This window comes from Melanerpes formicivorus, unplaced genomic scaffold (assembly GCF_026170545.1).
Source record: "Melanerpes formicivorus ecotype bairdi unplaced genomic scaffold, bMelFor1.0.p_v2 SCAF_8, whole genome shotgun sequence".
NCBI classification, from domain to species: domain Eukaryota; kingdom Metazoa; phylum Chordata; class Aves; order Piciformes; family Picidae; genus Melanerpes; species Melanerpes formicivorus.
The window spans coordinates 16,901,093-16,924,294 of NW_027142360.1; the positions used below are offsets into that span (position 1 = coordinate 16,901,093).

At 41.5% G+C, this 23,202-nt stretch overlaps 1 protein-coding gene across 1 annotated transcript in view; it reads left to right on the forward strand.

Annotated features, from left to right (window-relative positions):
* The first annotated feature begins 3,353 nt into the window (after positions 1-3,353).
* CRY1 (cryptochrome circadian regulator 1) overlaps positions 3,354-23,202 on the forward strand; it is a 35,534-nt gene continuing 15,685 nt past the window's right edge. Inside the window, exon 1 of the mRNA XM_068142320.1 lies at positions 3,354-3,869. Coding sequence (XP_067998421.1) covers positions 3,712-3,869 — 158 coding nt within the window. The 5' untranslated portion in view covers positions 3,354-3,711. The remainder of the gene's footprint in view (positions 3,870-23,202) is intronic.

Below are 23,202 nucleotides of genomic sequence, written 5' to 3' on the forward strand. Positions count from 1 at the left end.
GTTGAGCATTGAAACAGGATGCCCAGGGAAGTTATTGAGTCACCATCCCTGGAGGTATTTAAAAGACACATAGATATGGTACTTAGGTAAGGGCTGTGGTTTCATGGTATACTTGGCAGTGTTAGATTAATGGTTGTATTCAGTCATCTTAAAGCTCTTTTTTAACCTAAACAGTTCCATGATTCTAGGAGCCTTAAGATTATGACAGCAAAGAAATTAACAGTTTAAAATTAGGCTACTTGAGTGCCTGAGTTATGATGGGAAGCAGACGATCTAATTGGTTCAGTAGAGGAAATGATCTGTATCTTGTATTTATCCAGATCTGAAGTTGAAATAATGCTGCTAGTGAGGCCATGCATCCTGTACAGCACAACAGTTACCATACACACCACCCAGGAATCAAAGCCATACTGCTCCTGATACCAAAGAAGTTAACCTCTGCAAAGATGTTTCTAGGCTGGAGGATAGGAAGAGGTTCTACACAGAGAGAGTGATTGCCCATCGGAATGGGTTGCCTGGAGAGGTGGCAGAGTCACCATCATTAGAGGTGTTCAGGAGACTTGATGGGGTGCTTGGTTGCATGGTTTAGTTGATTAGGTGGGCTGGATGATAGATTGGACATGATAATCTTGAAGGTCTCTTCCAACCTGGTCCTGTCCTATTCTATTCTAATTCTAATTCTATTCTAATTCTATTCTAATTCTATTCTTTTTGAAAGCAGTACCCTGAAAAATCATTTCAGGATTGAATTTGGATGTGAGGCAATACTCATGTGATGATGGGAGGCTTGTCTTGCATCAGCATATTTTCTTCCATGTGATCAGTACTCTTATTACGGGTGTGTGGTCATTGACTTTACATTTTGCTGGTGGTGCTGGCTCTCATGATGAGAATTCTCTTAATCTATTTTTTTTGGCGGGATCTGTTTCTCTTCTAAACTTAAGAGTAACAAATCCACAGACACACATAAATGATTTCCAGACTTTAAAGATTGTTCTAGGCAGGTTAGGATTCTTTAAGTCTGGGTCTGCAAAAGCAGAGTGCAAATCCATACTCTATGCTCTGGGAACACTTACTTTGTCAGCTACATTTTCAGTAGTCTATATTAGATCTATGAAAAGGATCTAATGATTAAGAGAACTGCAATAGAAGGAAACAGTGCTGTATGAACACAGTTTAGGCTTGTTCTACATGACTGCTGTTCAAGAACAGTTAACAATGTGAATATAAGTGATATACTGTTAGAAACTTGTAGCTAAAAAATGCACAATGTAGTCTTGTTTCTTTATGTCTTTAGCATGCCTTGATGTTATAATTTTTCCCTTCTAACTCCTCCTTTTGCAGTCTCAGTCTGGGCTAAATTAGCAATAATGTTCTTTAAAATAGTTATCCCCAAGAGAACACAGTAGTGAGGTTTACTTGTGTGAGCTCCTTGATTAACTATGATTCTATTTTCTTTTTCTACTAACTTGGAGAGACTCTTCCCTTGAGATTTGACATTTTAATTAATATATTCTTCATCTTCCTTCCTAGAACAAACTGTCTCACAGGGAAGGTATGGCTAGAGCTGAATGGTGTCTTGACATGATATACTAGAGTGGTTATTTAGTCTGTAGTGACAAATGACTTACAGAATGATGGTTATCATGGTTGTGATTTAGTTACCAAACTGTAAGGTCTAATGGGGGAGGGTCGCTTCCACCTCAGTAGATTAGTTGATGCTGGATTTTATTCAGGGTCATCTTCAGTGTCACAGCCTTGTAAGGCAGTAGCATAAGGAGTACGAAAAAGTAGTTTTAAAGGTTGACATAACTATATTGAGAAATAACTTTCCTTGAAAAGAAGGAATCTTTTTTGATGCACTAAAAAAATTACAGAATTAAGAGGAGTTTGGTGGAAAGCAGTCATTAATTACTGAGATTTCCTTTTCTACCTTATTTCTTTGAAAATTGATCACCAAATATTTGGCATTTCTTAGTAACAAAAACAAAACCACAAGGAAGAATGTACTTTGTATTGAGTGAGAAAACCTGTTGCTACTCCCTTGTCCATGAACACTGTAAGCTTTAGATTTCAGCAGCAGTCCACAGGTGGTTTATTTTCAGATCTCCATCTAAAGCTGCCCTGTTAGGATTTGAAATTGCTCTACTGCGTCCTTTCAGTCTGTATGCCTTATCCTGTAGTTAGTCATGGCTTGTGGCTAACTAGAGAGAAAGTATAGGAAAACCTGCTGTATCAGCAGCACACACTTTGGTTTGAGCTCTTCAATGAGAAGATCTTAGATATACACCATTTACTAATAATTACTAAGGGCTAGAGAGACCGCTTTAACTCATGCTGCTGCTCAGAACTTGCTGGAAAGCACTTTTCCTTCCCACAGCACTGTGGGGCCGTGCTTCTGTCTCTCAGGGGCTCGTCCAGCTCTTTTTGACACCGCGTCAGGACTGCAACGGGCAGCTACAAACCCACAGTCCGTTTACTTAGCAACAGCACGCATCTTCAACACGGAAGGGAAGCGGGCCGCACTAAGCCAGGTAGGCAAAGAGAGCCATGCCAAACCCGGAATAGCCGTCGTTCTCCTGTCCGCCCGGTACAGCCATGGCTTGTCAAAGACCACGCACACACCGGCATGCGACTGGGGCTGGGCTCCCTCCGCGCTGGCTTACATAAGCGCCCCGCCTCTACCCAGCGAGATGGGGTGCGGTGGGATCGGCCGAGCGGAGCCGAGCCCAGTCAAACCGGGCATGGTGGGCAACACCCACGGCACAAGCACCGGCGAGTCCGCCACATCCACGCCACACGGTGCCACACACCGGGCAGCCGGCGCTGCCAGGGGGTCATTGCAGCGTCATCGCGCATGCGCAACCCTGGCCGCGGGCGCGCGCAGGGCGATATACATAACAGGTCAGCGGGCGCGCGCACTAGCAGCTGCACGCTGCCCCCGGCCCGCGGCGGCTCCCGCCCGTGCGCGCAGGCGCCTTCTGTCAGGATTCGGAGCCTCTCCGAGCCTCCTCGGAGCCCCGTGCTCATCCGGGTCCCGCCGCTTCGAGCCGGGAAGGGGGGGCTGCGGTCTCCGCCCTCGCCGCTCCTCCCTGCTACGGCCCGGCGCTTCGCGGTGTCCCGGTGGATGGGATTCCTACCGAGATCGCGGGCTTGCTCGGCCGCTGGCCGCCCCGCGGCAGAAACGGGGCCAGTTAAGCCCCTCGTCTCCTCTCCCCACGCCATCTCCCCCTTCCTTCGGTAGTAAACACACTTCAGAAACGTGAGGGCCTGCGGTCACGTGGGTCAGGGACCAGCCAATCGGCTGTGGGGGGCGGGGCGGGGCTGCCGGCTGAGCCCGGGCGCCCAGCGCAGAGTCACAGGGCGAGCGGCGAGGCGGTGGCCGCTGGCGGGCACGAGGCGCGCGCCGCCGGTATTGACGGCGGCTTTCCCGCGGGCAGGGGGCCCGGAGCGACTGCTGGATCCTGCTGTGCCTTCTTTTCTCTATCTCTGCTCTCCCCGCCGTGGGGGCTTCGCGGGGTGATGCGTCCCCGCCAGGCGGCCGCCCCCGTCGTCTCCGCCGGGTCCTAGAGCCGCCTGAAGCGAGGCCCCGCGGGCCCTCCCCGCTCCCGTTGCTCGCCCGGGCGCCGAGAGGCGGCCCGGGCCATGAGCATCTTCGCGGGCGGCGGCGGTTTCCGCTGAGCGCCCGCGCCCCCAGCCCGGCTCGGCGGCATGGGGGTGAACGCCGTGCACTGGTTCCGCAAGGGACTGCGGCTCCACGATAACCCGGCGCTGAGGGAATGCATTCAGGGCGCCGACACGGTCCGCTGCGTCTACATCTTGGACCCCTGGTTCGCCGGCTCCTCCAACGTGGGCATCAACAGGTGGCGGTGAGTGCGGGGCGGCGGGGGCGGACGCCCGGCCGGCGGGGGCCCTAATCCCGGCGTTATGTATGCGGTCACGCTGCCTCCCCACCATCCCCTCCCCGCGCCGCCCGATTGGGCCGCCGCCAGCGCCGGCTTCCCTTGCCCGCCCTCCACGCGGCTCTGGTGGCGGTGTTACATATCCAGCCCCTGCGCCGGGCCGGGCTGTGGAGGGAAGGGAGAGAAACCTCCGGCAGAGTGCGGGCCCGGGCCGGGGGCAGGGACCGGCCCGCGGGAAGGCGGGGGATCCTGTGCGCTCTCCCGTGGGTGTCCGAAGTGCCCTCTGGAGATCAGAAGGGCTCGGCTGCTGGGCTGCGATCCCCGGGAGGAGTAGCCTGGAGGTGTTGCTTCATATCAGCGCCTCTAGGCAGCCAAGAACCCCACCAGCATAGCATAACACCATTCTGGAAAAAGAGCTGTGGAGCTGCTTGTTTGGTCCACAAGTAAATTCTGGGAGTAGCTTGCCTGCAGGAAAATGTATGTAGTGCCCATTTCCCAAGCATGCATATGTATACCTGCACCTGCAAACCAAGTGTGGTCCTGCCTAATACAAAAATGAACTTCACGGTGGAGTTGTGACTGATGCTTCCATGCTAAATGCGTGCCATCGTAAGGCAGAGGTTGATGGGACATCTATGCCTATTTGTCTGTGAGATAAGTTAAAACATCCCTAGGGATCTGGAAGTTACTACCCATTTAAAAGGGCTGGCGTTGCTGTAGAATTCTCGCGTCTTGTGTCCATCCAGTGTCAGGAATTCGTCATTGGCATGGGCTGCCCAGGGAGGTGGTGGAGTCGCCGTCCCTGGAGGTGTTCAAGAGGGGATTGGACGTGGCACTTGGTGCCATGGTCTAGTCGTGGGGTCTGTGGTGACAGGTTGGACTCGATCTTTGAGGTCTCTTCCAACCTTAGTGACAGTGTGATACTGTGAACTTGAGACACTCATGAGCTTAGCCTGAGACTATGATGCAGAAAGAGTTGCCTAATTGTGGAACGAGAACGATGAAACTTGGCTTAACACCACACTGTAGAAGAATGTCAAAATCAAGATACTTTGGATTTCATTTCAGTTTATGTCCCTTCAAGGATTCTTTTGGGTTTAATAATTTCTATGCCAAGTCACTAAATACATAAGCAGCAAAGTAAACCTACCTTTGGAGTTTTTTGCTTTGTGGGTTTTTTCAGATTTTGAGAAGCTTTCCCTATGTTCCTATTTCTGGTTTTCAGAAGATAGAAATACTAAAAATGCTTTCTATGAATGTGTAGTTACTCCATTTCTACTGGGAAAAATAGTGTTCATACCCCGCAGTAATTGTTAGATGATTCCCTTATTTGAGGGTTTTGATGTACATCTGTTCTATAGAGGCTTTTACATTTTTATTTTGAAGGGATTTTTTTTTACTAGCAAATCCTGACTTTATAAAGGAAACTCAGAGGTCTTAGTTTTATGGATGAAGCATGAGCAAATACTTATATTTTAAAAGAACACAGGCAGTTGGTGCAAGTCTGAGTGCTAAGGAAATCATGTCTTAAGAATACTTCTTAGGCTTCTAATAAGTTTGACAGTTGAAGCGCTAACCTCATTCCAGTTGTATTCTTTGAGCCAGTGAATGATGGACAAGTGTGACCTTTGATTCTAGCAGAAGGAAGTTCTTGTCTTCAGTACTACTGCCCTGGTTCTTCAATGACTATTTAATAGGATCATTACCTAATTCAGTCCTTGAGTACATTTATGTGTGATATATTTGCCAGCTGGTTTGCTTAACGGCATTCTCGGTGTTCCAAAAGACAGCTAGTACCTGCGCCGTGTTTTGCATTTGAAGAAAACTATCTTTTTTTCAGGTGCTGGTTAGAGAGGCAGAGTTGTTTTTGTGCTGTGAGTTTATTGTATGGAAAAAAGTTTGTTTCTTTGAGTCCTTTTTACTTGAGTCCTTCTCCAATTCCCTCCAATGAAGATCTCTCAGAAGAAGGGTAAATTACTGCACCTCTCTCCAAAGCACTTAAAACTCCTGGGGCTTAAATACTCTCAAGGCACATGCCATACATGGATTTTGTAGGAAATTGTTGCCTGCATAGCCTGGTTTTATGAGATACTCAGGGTTTTTTTTCAGGTTTAAAAGTACAGTAGCTTTATAGAATAACTAACTGCTAAAGCTGTATGTTTATTAGAGTGATCTCAATAATTTATTTAAATGAACAGTTTCTAATTTGGAGCGAACCCATTTTAAGTTCCAGTGGTTTTAATAGGCTATTTTTAACCAGTGGCAACCCATATGTTCACAGTATGCATACACAAGGCTTATGATACAGATTTTTGGCTCACTGGTCTCACTTGGCATTTGTAATTAATAACCAAGCATTTTATTTCTTGGTTACATGATGACTGTAAGCAAGATTCTTCCTTACATGCCTGTGGAGTAGAGTCTTGAATTAATCAAAATTACTCTGAGATCAGGAGCCCTTCAGCATATAGAACATCACTCAAACCTAATCTGGTGTGAATTTACAGTGGTCTGTTCGTAGTTTGAGTTGATTGACACGGAGACTTTGTGTACTGGTGAGTTTATGATCCTAATGCTCTGGACAAAATGCTTGTCTGTCAGAGTTCAAAGTATGACTAGTACAATGGCTATGAGGAAAAGTGGTGCAAGAGTACAAGAAATCAGGAGGCTTAGTTTCTTAGATGTAATATCCCTCTGCAGAGTCATCAAAGTTCAGTTTAAAAAAGAAGAAGTATCTGTGTTAAATCTGGCAGATAGCAGCCTTTGATACATATGCTCTTCCTGATTAACTTTTCAAGCAGTCATGTAACACTCGTGAACTAATATTTTTGTGTAATTGCGCTGTTGAGCAAGTCTAATTACTAAGCAATCACATGGTCTTACTGACCTCCTTTCTCCTGGCATTCAGCCTACCTGTTCTAAAATCATGACTGCAACGTAACAAATACCACAGTCTTCCTCCAACTCCCCTTAAGTTTTCCTGGTTCTGTTCTGTTTCTTCTAGTCTTCCTTTCAAGCTGTCAAAAATCAAGATGTGCTTTGATGGAGTCATGCTTTTCCTATATAATTAGTTTTCTGGTGGTGTTCACAGATACCAAGGCTTGTGAGAGAGAGATTATTCAGTGTAGTAAAAAAATGATGGGAGAAACGATGAAAGGAGGTGCTAAATGGAAGATTGCTTTAACACTCTCTCAAAGTTTTGTCAATTGCTTTTAAATTTTTGGCACCAGAATTAGCCTGCATCTAATTGTATTAACAGAGTAGACGAAGAATGTAACTTACGTACTCCAGCAAGTAACCATTACCTACTTATGAAAATATGTGTTTGTATGTGCTCACAGACTTTTCCATATTAAGGAGAATGGGATCTCATGTTCAGCAATATCACTTGGGGGAGGGTTTCATTTAGCTCTGGTTTTAGTACAGAGTGGCAATTGATAAAAAGAAATGCAAACATTTTGTTAGTTGCTGCGTAAGAATTTGCTTTGGCTAATAATTTACTTTTTGTAGTTTGTCTTTTTTGAGTCTATATATATGGTTTTGATATGCTTAGTTAAAAGACTGGCATGCAGCAGTTGACTTGAAAAAAGATGGATAGTCTAGTCTTGCCAGTCCTTCTATTTATTTTATTAATCATGCCTGAAGAGAATGAGAATTTAAAATGAGTAATACAATTTAATTTGTATATATAGTAGATTTTGTGAGACTATTGATGTTCAACGTCCTGCAAAGTTAGCTGCTGTCGTTATGTTGTTAGATTTACACGAAAGAAAATATGTGACTGATAAAAATTAATGTTTTTTATATATATATTTAACACTTATGCCTCTAAGCATATGAAAAATCTCTGGGGGTGGGGAAAAAAAGTTTAATTTCCTGGGCAATCACTGCAATTAATGGAAAGGGGAGCTTGTTCTAAAAAATATATAGAAATCTTTCTGTAGCATCTGTTAAATTTTGATTCTGTGCATCTGGTTTTGGAAATACAGCTTCTGGTTATGTAAGTAATGCTTTGTCGTATAGAGACGTGTTCATTGGCTGTGGGGTTGGTGAAGAAAGTTTGTCAGTAGAACTATTCTATGAGTGATTTCAGTTTCCAGTGATATCATATCTGTAATTCAGACAGGCAAAATGTGTATGATACTTTGTTAATTTCAGTGACATGCTTGGTGTGTAAGGAGGAGTGCTCCAAAATACCACGTCCTTGTAAGTTAATTTTCATAGTGCACCACTTAGAATGAAAATCTCTTTCATTTATGAAATATTTAATGCCAAGCCAACCATCTAAAACACAGAGACAACACTCTTGGTTTCTCTTAGACATAGATCAAGTTCATGAGTACTTGTTTGTATTCTGTAGATACTTATTTTATTTTACAGGGTAGCTAACCTGTGCTGAGCTCCACTGCTATAGCTGTGGTATAACAGGCCCACAAGGGAACTCAAATGTTCCTGTGCTGTGTTCTGCATACACCTGTCATGCCTTTTAATGAGTGCCTTCAACTCTAGTGCAGTGTGCAACTTGGAGCACTTTTGTCCAATCAGCCCAATAAATTGAGGGTAATTAATCTGTAAATGTCAAAATGTGCTCTTGAAGAGCGTTGCCTTGTTTTCAGAAGCCGCGTGTTCAGATGGGAGTTCTGGTGGTTAGATTGGAGAAACCCTCCACCTGATATGCCTACCTGTTATCTTCCACAGAAAACCTTGTCTACCCCAAAAGTGCCCCCTGTTCAGCGTTCCCCTCTATAATTCACTGTGTTATGTGATCTAGTCCTATAATTTAGAATGTACGTCACCGAACAAGACTGACGTATGTCCTCATGGGTTTAATCCTGCTCTGTTGATGAATGGGGTGGCTCCACCCTTTCGTGATAGCACACAGTCCTGTGGTGAACCAGGTTAGCTCATCAGTCTGCCTGAAACCCATTAGTTACCAGTTTGGGTGGAATTAGCTCTGTGGTAGATTGTGTCAGCGAAAAGGTCACACTAGTAGTAGTAGTGAAGAGCTGAGAGTGGGTGGGGCAGGTACTATTTCTTGAGTGGCAGTGCAAATTTGAGCCAGACTAAAATGGCAGTAGAACTGGCCTGCACTGCTCATGTATGGAGAAACCATTGGGTGGTTTTTGGAAGATGATTATTGGTTTCTTCTGCGGCTTGCAATTTGCTGATACCCTTTGAAGTTATATTGTCAAAAATAAGTATTGGTCTTTTTGCTGCCTTGTGGGAAAAGCCCAATTTATTTTTTTGTCAAGCTGTAAGAATGTGATAAATAACCCTACCAACTGAGAAGTTACACTGCGCTTATTTGGTTATTTCGGTGAGGGATCTTGTATAACCAGCTTCTGTAATGTACCTGCTGTTAAATTGTACAAGAAATCAGCGCTGGTTGGTCTGGAGAGAGCAGGCAGTACTGCAAATCCAATTTTGTATGACTTGTTCAATAAATTGCTTTTTCCAAGTAGCAGTTATTATAGACCAGAAAAATACTGGCAAGCTTTTAATACAATTTGGGTTTTAATTGCAGGATTCATCTTGAAGAAACCTAATTCAATTAAGAAGTTTTGAGGTTTTAGAGACCTGGTTTTATATCACTCCAAGTTTGAGGGCATGAAGAGAAGTTATGGGTAGAATGCTCTTAATGTGTAAGAGTAGTGAGTCAATATTGTGAGGACAAATACAGTCTTGGAAAAAAAAAAAGTAGGATTATTTCAATCTTAGCTCTCCTGGGACCATAGATCTACTTTATTTTACCTAAGTATCAATAGATCACATTAGTTGAGCAGGGGAAGCTAGTCTGCCTGCTACTTGTGGTATTACCTCATCTGGTCATAAAAGGAAAGGGTGATAAACCCATCTGTGAGGAATGTGAGAGCAGCTCTTTTTAGGCAGTCAAGAAGACAGATATTTTTTTTTTCCCCTCTTTTTTGTTTTATTCCCCCCCAACTGATGAATATGTGGCAGTGCCAATGAATTCTGCATCAGTTTTTCAAAGCAAATTATTTCATGTGTTATCATCCTCTTTTAGCCATTGTCTTGCAATTAGATATCTTTTCCTACAAGTCATGGAAATGCTTTCATTCGTACAAATGGAAGGGACTCTTTCATTGGTATTTCATTGTGAAAATATTGCAGAACAATATTTGTAATGTTTGTAATTGTGCCACCTGAACATTTTGGGGTTTGACAGTTTATCTGCAGCATGGAAACCTTTATTTTCAAGGAAAGTACTTATTTTCCACACTCCCTCAATGCCTGGCAGGTTTTCAGGTTAGTTACATAACCCACGATAGGAGGAAGGTCAAGCTGCCAGCCAAGTCAGCCATTTTTTCATTGTAGGAGGCACACTATAAAGTCTGTTATGTATTAATTTGTGGATTGAAAGAAACTCTTTGCTTTAGGAAGTGTTGTGATTTTTCCATGGTGACCTAAAAAGCTTGAGCATGAATGGGTTGTGTGGGACTATGTGGCTTTGTGTCTTATAGGCTTAATAATTTGCATATCACATTTTAGCAGGTTTAATAGCAGTGTCTTTGGTTACCTCTAGGAAAGGACTGCATTTGATTGCTGGGGTAAGAAAGAACTTCATGATGTGTTCCTGTAATATGTTTTATTAAATTTTTCAGAACTTTAATTTCAGTGTGGAGCGAGGTTAGTTATTTGTTTCTGTATACTTGAGGCTTTCAAGGTCTTTGCAATCTAGGTCAACAGGTGAACCATAATTGCAGTGTTACTCTAACCCAGAAGCCTCCATATATTATTCAGGTCACTATTAAGCATTTGCTTTCACTGCTTTGGATTTTTTTTGTGTGTGTTTCTTTATTCAAGAATAAAGCTTTAGTGGAGGTAAAGGGCAGGATTGGGAAGGAGTTCGGGAAACCGGGTCAATATTGCAATGTTGTTTCCAGTGTGCAAATGGAGACAGCTGTTGCAAAAGTCCACATGTATATCTGTCATTTTGAAACAGGAGTCTGAGAGCAAGTCAATTACTAATAGAGAGAGAATAAAAATTAACATCTTCTGTTAGCAGTGGTTTAGACAGTAGCTGAGCTGCAGCGAACAGGGCTTCCTAAAACAAGATATTTTTTTTTCTTAAACTCTATGACTTTAAGTGCATTAGTACTTGAAAGGTCTGAAAGTCTGTATTGGTAAACTTGGCCAGAGAATAAGAATTTGCTAATACTCAGGGTTTCAGAAGTGAATTTTAGGTATTAAACTGTTACTCATAATCTCTTTGAAATGTGCTAATGCAACAAGTTCCTTGCAATGGGGTGGAACCTGTTCAGATTAGCAGAGATGGAAGACATTTCTTCCAATTGAACACTGGTCAGGATATGTCCTGCATGTAATGTCAAATCATGTGCATCTGAGCTTTTGTGTTGTGAATTGCCTTGTCTTGCAACTAAACTGAAGACATTTTCTATGCCCTGTTTTTGAAACACCCTTTATCTCAGTGATTTTTGATTTATAGGAAAAGCATTTCCTTTCCTGTTCAAGTCACATGCATTCCTTTTTAATGTCTGTCAGTATGTTTGTGACTCTTGCACAGCCATGGAAAGTAAAACCTGCAAAATTCTTGCACTCTAAGTTTGATTCCAAAATGAAAACCAGAAATGCTGAACCAGAAATCTATTTACACTTAGATGGGGAGGTTGTGAAGTATCAATACATGTTGTTATTGATTCTCAGTAATGGAGATGAAATACCTACAGTACAGGCTACTTAGGAGCAACTCCTATAAGGAGAACTTTGATTTTTCTGTTATCTATCCAAAGTGTGGAATTCATGACCTAGGGGAATGGTTTCCTTTTTATAGTAAGGAACTTGTGGAGTTCATTGCTTGCAGATATATTTATTTTTTTTTCTTCATACCGATACTTATTTACCTTGTAGGTGAAGTGTAAGCTGCTGCAATTGAGAGAGAGTGGTAAAGCAATGATTAAAAGAACAGAAATACAAGGGCAATATCCATCATACAGGTGAATAAACAAACAGGTAACTCCTTCACGTAGGTTGCTTGTAATTTCGTGCCTTGCATAGTTAGTAAAACATGATCATGCTCTGCATGGTTACAAATTCGCTGTGTGCTAAAGGTACAGAATGCCATGGCAAGCTTTATCTCCGTTTCGCAATCCATGGAGTTCTGAAGCATGGGAGAAGTGTGCAGGGAATTATGAAACTCCCTTTTATAGGGCAACTGGGATTAAAAATAGTTAATAATTTGACTTCCAAGGCATTTCATTAGATGAAGAATGGAATAAATTTTTTTTTGTTCTCTTGTGAGTTTCCTCTGAGTTGAAATTTTTGGTCTGTAAATCCTGTGGCATCAAGTGATACTTAGTTTTATTTTCTCCTATTATATATATTTCACAATCCTTAGAATACACAAATGTTCTGCTTTTTGTTTTTTTATCTTCCCTCCCTAGGAGTCTTAAAGCAGAGACAGAACAATACAGCTTTTGGCAGTGATTGCCTGCTATTGTTTCACTTACTCCTTTCTCATGGGAGAGGCATGACTATACTTCTGTGAGAGATGAATTAAGATTTTCAAGTGATTATTCTTTTCTTTTCTTTTTTTTCTTTCCCTCCAGAGTTTCAGAAGAGCCTTTGATTGGGGAGGAGGTTGCAATTTCTTGGTTTTTAATTTGCTAGTATGAGTCTTATTAGTGAACTCAAGAAGCTGATACTGCCCAAATCATCATGAGGGCGGTCAAGCGAAGGGTGGCATCTGAATTACTTGTATCATTTGGGTTGCCTAGGGATAATTCCTGTGACTTTCCATCATTATTTTTAGATGGCAGGTTTAGTTACATCTAGTTTACTGAGCTTTATTTGTGTTTCTTTTCAGACAGCACAGCTGTGTGCTGTTTACTGCTGTTACACGGTATATCCCAAATCCTGTGAATGCTTCTTTAAATGAGTGGTTATAACTTACACTTTCTTTTCCCTGGCATACTCTTTAATTGGCATGACATGGAAACATCTACTGCTACGTGGTTTCTTCAGCTCAGAAGAAAACGCTGTCAATTGTGATGTTGATAGTTCAGCTTTAATTGTGGTATATTTTTCCCTTTTAAGCCTGTCATAGTCTCAGGGGATCTTTTTAAAGCTTAGTTTTGATCATATAGTCATGGTGTTGTCAGTGAGCAGGGCTTTTTCATTTGATTCAAATTTTCCTTTCTGTAAGCTAGCTGCCAATAAGTTTACTGCTGAGAAGTACTCTCTTTCGGCAGTGGTATGTTTTTCTTCGTGATGAAGAAAATCATGGGGTTTGGGGGATAACGTGGGTCTTTCTGGCTTGCATTTTGGATTTTGGCTTTCTGCATTCTTTCAAATATAACTCCACCAACCTCCTGTTTTCAGTGCCAACTCAGAAATGTATTATTATGCCAAGGAAAAGTTCTTCAGTGCTGCAGTTACTGAAAATTCTACTCCGGTTCTTTTACTCCTTCCATGAGACAGCACCATGGCACTTCTGGCACTGGAGGTCACACTTTCAAACTGAAAAGTGTTACTAGTGATCAGATGTTGCTCTTGCAGCAGCAGCAGCTCATCTGATTTCCCCCCCCCCATTTTTTTTTTCTTTTTCCCCCAGAATTCTGTGACTTCTTTCAGAATTCTGTGATCCTTTACTTTCTTCTTCTACAAGTCCACCTTTCTTATGGAATCATGCCTTTGGAGTTGCTGCTTTGTGGCTTGTGAAGTGCAATGGTAAAGTACAAATAATTTTTAGGATTTTTTTTCTTTCTTTTCTGTTTGAAGAGTCATCAGGCTTGCAGGGGCAATGCTCTCATATGTGATTTATTCCCAAGTGAAACCATGTGGGAAATTTAAAAAACCCTTCCATTTGCAGTTCCATGTATTTTTCAATTCCAGTATCTTTCCTGCTGAACTTACAAGTTTTAAGACAACTTAAGGTAAAAGAAGCTTTGGAGGCTTTTCCGCATGTGCTTTGTTTTTCTGCTTTCATGTTATCAGCTGTGTTGGTCAGAAACTTGCCAGTAACTGAAGTTCTATTTAGGATGTATTCTATGGTAATGCATAGCTTGCCTTTTGTTGGAAGGAATTGAGTTTTGCTTGGATGTGTTAGTCTCTTGTGCTTGCCTACTAAATTTTAGCTTGGAAGAAAGTTTTTGAACTTGGGATTTGCGTAACCTGATCAAAAAATACCTATGCATAAGTCAGTGTGATTGATGTTTGAAGGCTTGTAGGCTTACTTCTACAAAGAAAACCTTTATTTTCTTCATGAAGTTAAGACATAGTTCATTGGGAAGTTGTACTGGTAATCTTTTTTTCCGTTGTCATAAGGTTAATGGTCATTAACAGCAACAGTAAACAGGAAATTAAGTAATTGTCTGTTACTTCCTGGATCTGAGCAGTACCTTCAAATGTCCTGGTTCCATGGTCCATGCAGTGTTCAGTAAGACCTGTAATAAAGGACAATACCTGTTAGCTTGTGTTTGGATGGTAGAGCTGAAGCAGGTTGTTTGTGCTGCAGCTTGCTGCCAGCTGTTGACTCTGGCAGAGAACACGTTGTTAGCAAACTGCTGTTCATTTTGACACCTTCCCATTCTATTTTTTATCAGCTCCTCCAGTTCTGAACATTGGCTTAGTACTTTATGAACTCTGAGTGCATACTAGGTTTCACTTAACCTTTAGCAGTCTACGCTTCTAAATAGACACAGAGGGAGATAAACTAACTCACTGCTTGTATCTGCTCAAAGCATTTCTCTGTCCCAGGTAGGAATAGAATTCAACCGTGGTATGAGAATCCTCTCGGAGCAGCTCGGGAGGGAAGGAGAATTTCGGCTCCTGCGACAGTGGTTACGTATAACTGGAAAAGTAGGTCATTGTGGCAGGGAGTAGTCCAAACAGCTGCCTGGTTGCTGCAGCAACGACCTACTTTAGGAAACTATTTTTGTTGATTCATATTGAAATGTTCTTCTTGCAAATGGTATAAGGAAATGATCAGGTTATGAGACACGACAATGAAAGCTGTAGATTTTGTATGCCCTGCCTCCCCCCTGCCCCTCCTTTCTTCCCCCCCCCCCCCGTTTTGGTCTTGCCCCTTGATATTTGGACACATGGGGATTAAAGTAAAATAAGGTGGTGTGGTTTTTTTTTCCTTCCCTCCTGTTTGACCTGTAGTAGGGAACATCCCTTCTTGTTTGAAGGTATTGCGTAGCAATAATGCTTACCAATGACGATTAAGTTTCAAGAGTCGGGAGCCTACTAATGCTCCCCTATCGTTTTTGGCTATAGAAATAACTCTGGGGTTCTTTGAGTCTTTTTAAGAAAAAAAATATGTATTAGAAGTATCTCTCTTTCTGGAGTGCTAACAGTTTGTGTTGATATTCAACTGCTCTTACATTGCCTGCTTTGTTTCCAACAAAGTTTACCCACCTTCAGGAACAGCAGCTTGGTGCCTGCCCCACCTCTTTTTTTCTTCCCCACCCTCTTTAAATTGTCAGTGTTCCTCTCTGAATCTTCTGTGTCGCTGTTAATTCCAATCCTGGCACAAGCAAACTGGAAAAAATAAAGTCATCCTGTGTAGGATAATGTTTTCCAGTTCTCTACCTTTTATTCTTTCAACAAAGTAATACAAAAAATAATCTGTGACTGATGTTCAGAGGGTGAGTTTTGGTAACTCCTTCCTGCCTTCTGAAAGGAAAGGATAGATGGGGAAAACATAACAATATGGTTGTTCAAATGAAGGTTTCATTCTTCATTAAAGTAATTCTTCATCTAAGTTACTGGTACTTCTACTGAGATGATTCAGTGTCAAGTTTTAGTTAGCAGGATGTTTGATTTAACTGTACAATGCAGCTTTTCAAGATTAATTTAGTTTGTTCAAGTGAGGTACTCTGGGTTGGTCCTGACCTTTGGTACTGCAGTGAACGGCTGCAGCTGTGGCAGATGAAGATAGCATGTTTATCTCAAGGTTATTTGCATTTTTTAATTTATTATGTCTGGAGCTATATTTAATTTTATTTACCAGAGCTGATGTTACTGAGCTCTCTGCATTTTTAGCTCTAGACTCCTGCAGCATGGAGTGAACCATTTCCTCCATTGGTCTACTCATGCAGTAAGAAAGTGTGGGACAAAGTAGATTTATGCAGCTTAATAAACTAAGACATATTTCAGTTATTTGGTTGTTTTTTTTTAATGTTGATTCCTTCTACATGATGATTACTGCTTATGTTGCCCTTGTGTTGAGATGTAAATGGCTAGCTTCAGTTTTGAAGGACCAGCTCAGACTGGCCTTCTTGATTCATAGGAGTAGCAATGGTAAGTTAGAATAGAATAAACCAGGTTGGAAGAGACCTTCAAGATCATCGTGTCCAACCCATCAACCAATCCAACCCACCTAAACAACTAAACCATGGCACCAAGCACCCTATCAAGTCTCCTCCTGAACACCTCCAATGATGGTGACTCCACCACCTCCCTGGGCAGCCCATTCCAATGGGCAATCACTCTCTCTGCATAGAACTTCTTCCTAACATCCAACCTAAACCTCCTGTGGTGCAGCCTGAGACTGTGTCCTCTTGTTCTGGTACTGGCTGCCTGGGAGAAGAGACCAACATCCACCTGTCTACAACCTCCCTTCAGGTAGTTGTAGAGAGCAATAAGGTCTCCCCTGAGCCTCCTCTTCTCCAGGCTAAGCAACCCCAGCTCCCTCAGCCTCTCCTCATAGGGCTTGTGTTCCAAACCCCTCACCAACTTTGTTGCCCTTCTCTGGACTCGTTCCAGCAACTCAACGTCATTCCTAAACTGAGGAGCCCAGAACTGGACACAGTACTCAAGGTGTGGCCTAACCAGTGCAGTGTACAGGGTTGGGATGGTGCTGAATGTCTGATCACCATATGACCACTACAGAAATTAAAATCATTCAGAATTGATGGAGATTTTTAGGAGCAACTTCAGAATTTTGCTGTTTTCCAAACTTTCTACCTATTTCTGTGTTTCCCAGTAGGTTTCAACTCTACCCTTAATTCTTTTCTTGTTGGTTTTTTTCAGATATGATAAGCTAGAGACAATGGAATTATACTTTAAGGACTTGGCATTTATACAGTATAGTTGAGAAATGCATTAATTTTGCAGGGTACTTTAATTATGGGAAACTTAAAATTTCACAAAATCTTATTAGCAGTACTTATCACCTTAAAAAGGTCACTGTAAGGAAAGTAAAAAGGTTTTATTAATATAAATAAGGGACAATGTAAAATTCATCCTTCACAGTCAGATTGCATTATTATCTTTTTATTGTGCTCTTATCCTCCTTGCTCTACTGAAAAGAGTAATAGCTGTTACCTTCTCATGGGCAGCTTAGATTGCTGAAGGTAACATGGCTCAACTCTTTCATAAAGCAGGCTGGCTGTAGTTCAATTACAAGCCTTATGAGCTGCTCATTTAAACAAGAGAACTTGGATGCATGAGAATAAGGAGTTTAAATTTACTTAAGTGTGAGCATGTCTGTACTCTAAAGTAACTTAATTTTGTCATTTGATTCTAGATCCCATTTTCCCCAGCTGTTGCTGCTGTAAATAAGTCTGTTTGGATTTGAATTTTCTTTGGTGGATCCAACTAGTTTCTCTCTGGAAAGAGCAGGAGTAGGGCTTTAAAGTCAAATGAGAAATTTGATTGATCAGATTGGAATTAGAAGATTAGAGAAAAATAAATGGAGAATATGTGCATTGAAGAAGGGAAGACACTGGTAGAGAGATTTAGGAAGCTGTGAGCCTGTCAGTTCAATGTCATCAGAAGGCTGACCTTTGTAACAAGCAAGTAATTTGAGATGTTTGCAGATAGGATATGGAAATAGTTTAGATGAATGATAGGTGACCTTTGCATATGGAGTTAAGATCCAGATCTTTCTAGAAGTTAAATATGTTATTAGCTGTGACATAGGGCTCACAAAATAGGAACCAAGTTCAGATTGCTATTTGGAAGATTGTGAATGTCTTCTGATTTGGACAAAACTATTGTGTTTCCTTCCTTCGGGGAATGATGACCTTGAAAAGGTGGGGTTCAGTTGGAAGCAAATTGAGGAATGATATATGAGGAAATGCTAGGTTTGTGTCCAATGTAAGCTAGATTAAATTCAGGTGATTTTGATGTTCTTGGTAGAGAAGTATTGCTTGCTGTAGTTGGTATTCTAGTCCCACTCCTTGCTTCACTACTTAGCTTCAAAGGAGATGCACCCAAAAGAACTCAGCTTGGAGAGATTAAATTTTAAGCATTGGTTTCTCTCAGTTATTGTTTGAAGCCCTTTCTTTCATCATTTTTCAAAGCATAGAAGTTGTTTTTTGAGAACCTCTTTTACAGCAATTACAATTATTTCAGCCGTACATAGGCTTGGGTACATCTTGCATTCTTTCTCCATCACAGCTCTGGTTTGGCTTTAAGATTATAACAGTAGTAAATATTAGAGGCAAAAAGCCAAGTGACACACTTCATTGTCTGTGTTTGGCTCAGCTCTTACTAAGTTATGAAAGATGCTGAAGTCCTGAATTGCACTCTAAAGGAGCTGTGTTTTTCTTCCCTGACTGTAGGGGAACCCTGGAGGAGATTAGTTAGCTCCCACAGCTGTTCCACATCAGTGTCTGGAGTTTCCCCTGCTCTTGTCTATAAACTTGAAAGATAATACCTCTGTGAAATGTGTTACTGTATACCGTTTTAGGATGTGGAAGTTGCATGTAATATTTGCTGAAACAATGTAATATAATAAGGCATGCCTCTGTGACCTTGATTTGGTAATAGGAAAATATTACAATGGCTGGCTGCCAAGGGATGCGGTGGAGTGTACATAACACTTAAATCCTGTCTGAGCTTAATCTTCTTAGTTTCATAAGAATACACTGCTTGCACCAAGACACATTGGTTGGTAGCAATCAAGCAGCAGAATACACTGATAAAATTGTACACATTTCTGTACAGATGCATAAAATCTTAGTATCTCATCTAGTACTGTGTTTTGGTATTAGATGAAACATGCTGTATGATTCCCGTAGAAGCTAGTATGAGGAATATGTTTACCTAAATGATACTGGACTTTCCTAATGACCTGAACAAGCGTACAGCAGAGCAGCAGATAGGTATGAAAGAAAGTCTCTCTCTCTCCCCATGAAGAGAAATAAACATTGCATTTATTATTAATACAAGCAGGGTCTAATGCTGTAAACTGCACTCACTCAAATAAAAATCCGTGGTTGTTACACAATACGTAGTGCACTTTATTGTATCCAGCTCTGCTAAACTCAGATGTTATGATCTGAAAGCAGCATTGGAAATAAAAAATTGAATGGGGAAAAATAAAAGTAGCAGATATTAGGCTGCTAAGATGGTTCTGATGCACAAAGCCTGGGTGGCCATCAAATACCCATGATGACATGAGTCTCTTATTTGGCAGTGCTTGTCTTTCACTGGAGAGGTTGTAATCAGTGACAACGGTGTGTCTATAAGCATCCTTCTTGCAAGTCTCCTCCTAAATAAAAATGATACCTTTTTAATAAACTGCTCCTGACTTCTTCTTTGGATAAAGTCTTGAATCATGTTAATAGTGCAGAGCCAGGAAGGCTGCGTAATGCAGAGAGGTAGTAGGTGCCCCATCCCTGGAAGCATTCAAGGTTGGGGTGGACTGGCTCTGAGAATCTGATCTAGTTGAAGATAGCCTTGCTCATTGTGGAGGGGTAGGACTAGATGACCTTTAAAGGTCCTGTCCAACCCAAGCCATTCTATGTATTACTTTGTTTTGTTAATCATTAACTCTGTTAACAATTAGTTATTTAACTTTTTGAAGTTCTGCCTTGATGGTGGTACTGGTTTATTTCACCTCCTGATAGGTAAATCATGATCTGTTATGTGAAACGCTTTCTGGCAGTCACTGTAAGATTTGGGGAGGCTGAACATTTGGTTTAGATTTCAGACCCCAAGCAGACTTTGCATGATTTGCAACAGTGGAGTTTGTGGAGTTTCTTGGAGAAAACACCTGGGATTTTATTGTGCTTACCTTTCAAAGAATGAGGTCTTCAGAAGCTCTCATGAAAATTCTGAATATTGTAATAATGCATGAACGTTTTCCCTGTGTTGCAATAAGTTAGTCATATGATCATAGAGCGGTTTGGCTTTGAAGTGACCTTAAAGATGATCTAATTCTAGGCCCCATGCCACCAACAGGGACACCTTCCAGTAGATCAGATTGCTCAAAGTCCCATCCAGCCTGGCCTGGAACACTTCCAGTGAGGGGACATCCATAGCCTCTCCAGGCAGCCTGTTGCAGTGCCTCACCACCCCCACAGTGAAGAACTCCATCCTAGTATCTAATCTAGATCTAGCCTCTAAGTCTTTTTTGTCTCCTTCCGTCACCTCAGTCATGCATGTACCTCACACAGTTCACTGCTGTGAAATGACTTTTTAAACTTTTTCCCTTCCTCTAGTTTCTTCAAGGGAAGTTGAAAGCCAGATGCAGAAACCTGGGCTGATGGCCTAATCTGATTTTTTAAAATCTCTGCATCCTTTCTGTGTCCTTTTAATCAAGTCCTGTCATGTGGTTTTTATATTCATTCAAAGTGAAAAAGAAAGTGCTTTCCCACTGGCTGTTGAGAGCATAAGTTGGTTTAGATTGCAGACTCAAACCCCAGAAACTTTCACTGTAAGGAGAGATTGAAATAGCTCCTAATTGCCACAATTTGGTGCAAAGTGGAGTAGACTTCAAGCATAGTAGGTCTCCATAGCTGCTGTGAAAAAAAACTTTGCTTCAAGGGCTCATATACATAAGGAGGAGTTACTTTTAATGAGGTTTAGGTTACACATTTGGTTTCAGTTCACAGTCTAATATACCATTCATTTTCATTTATGTTATACTGTGAAAGGAGCATGTTTCTGAGCATTTTGGTGTATCTCTTCAAAGGGAAAGCTTCAGTAATTTTGCCTTGTCTGTGCTGGAGTGCTGCTCTTATTTATTTTCAAGTGTCTGTACTGAGCAAAACACCTGCTCCTTCCTGTGGTGCAGTAAGTGCCCATGCATGGCATTAGAGCTGTTCAGAAGTATTTTCACTTGCAAAGAGATGTTACCAGTCAACATGATGCCTTGGAAAACTAAAAACTCATCTCTTCTAGATCCCATGACAATTCACTGTGACAATGTTTCGAATGCTCAGGATTATTATTTTATTAATTGTCTATTAGTGCACTTAATATGTGTAGGGGCATGCATGTTGTGGCCTTGTTATTATTCCTCCATCTGTATCACAGATGAAACATCAGCTTGCGTGATGAACTGTATACTTATTTAAAGATGAGTCTGTGTTCTGGAAGTCAGATGCTGTCTTCTTTTGTGTTGCTGTTACTATAGTTATAGGGTCACTAGAGTTTAATTTGCTCTGTTACTGCTTTCAGTGGCATTCTTGTTACTGAGGCTGATTGGGCTCTTTTTAATTTGTTCTCGCTATGCTCAGACCTGGGGAAATGTGCCTCTCCCCTGGCCACTCTACTGCTCCCTTCCTACATGTATTTAACAATTTGAGTCTACACCATTATACTCTTTAAATACATGAAATAGTTTTATGGAGATGGAAATGCAGGAGTGTGGTAAGCGATAGTTAAGAGAGATAATAGAAGGGATTTGGGGAACCAACAAAATGGAGATTAAACAGTATTAAGGGCAAGTTTAGGGATCTTGGATGTGAATTGGAGGCTGGGTCAGTGCATGTAATCTTCTTGAATAGGATTTTGTGCAAAGTCCAGACTAGAAGTTGTATGCTATGGTTAGTCAGGTAGGAAGAAAAGAGATTGAGAAAGAGGGAAGAGAGAAGGGAAGGGGGGAGGGAAGGGGAATTCCCAAAGGACAGATTCTTTTACTTTGAATAGTTATGAGTCACTGATTTCTCTTAGAATCCCTTTTGTCACTGATTTCTCTTAGAATCCCTTTTGTCACTGATTTCTCTTAGAATCCCTTTTGTCACTGATTTCTCTTAGAATCCCTTTTGTCACTGATTTCTCTTAGAATCCCTTTTGTCACTGATTTCTCTTAGAATCCCTTTTGTCACTGATTTCTCTTAGAATCCCTTTTGTCACTGATTTCTCTTAGAATCCCTTTTGTCACTGATTTCTCTTCTAGAATCATATCCTTTCTGTGATATGAAGTTTAAAAATAAACAAAATACAAAACAAACAAAACAAACAAAAAAAACCCCAAAGAAATAAAACAGCACCCCCAAACCCAACCAACCAATAACAACAAAAAAAATCCACCACTAAAACAAAGCAAAGAAACCCAACACCAAAAGTAAACCACACCAAACGCATCACAACAACACAACCCCAGCATACAGAAGAACCCCACAGCCTTTCATGGTCTGTTAGAAAAGCATCCAGGACACTCTTACAGTTTGCCTTTGTAACACTTTACAAAGTGTAAGTGAAAGCAACATTCAGATGGATGAGATGAGTGCTAAGGTCAGTCAGTCCAGGTTTTGAAAAGAGATAAAATGAAGCTGTACTTTTCAGAGTTCATCTGATAGTGGACTGGGAACGAGAGGCCCAAGTTCTCTCTGACAGAAGCGTGTGTGATTCTCATCTGATTCTTAACATTACTCCTATGTGGTTTCTAACCAAATGAGTACATGGAAGTTTCTTCTTACATGCAGCCCATCCTTCATGATCTTGCTACTCTCCAGTTTTTTTCAAAAAGGAAAGTGAGATAATTAGACATTTTCAGCTTGTTCAGCCATTAAACAGACAAGCATAGCTGCCAGCCAGGAAGCAGTTGTGTTCTTCTACACTGGCTGCCTCACAGATCTGCTTTCTGTTACCCTTTTAGGCCAATGGAGCCATGCATTTTTTTGCCTTTAATAGCAGCTAGAAAGTTTTCCTGGCAGTCTTCTGTATGTTGATTCTGATATTATTTTCTCATAAAAATGTGGATGCAATGTGTGTTAGGTAGGCATCAATTATATATTACTAAATCTCTGGAAAATGTTCAGATTCTTGGTAGGTTTACAAGAGTCATGTATGCTACATCCCTCCTGGAAAGTACAGCATATTCATTGTAACTGGTTCTTTTCTTCAGAATGCATTATTAAAAGCATAGGTGCTTTAAGAACTCTTGTTTTTAGTAAATATGATTTCTTGGTGCCTTTTGCCTTTGTAATGCTGTGGGCACTCACAGTGGTGTAGCCTGCCTTTCTTCCCTGGTATCTCCAGACCTTTCATCCAGGCTGTGAGTGCAGTGTCTCCTGGCCTCTGGTGCTACTTTCCCTGAGTTGATCTTGGGTGGTTGCTCCTGTGGTGTTACCTTCAT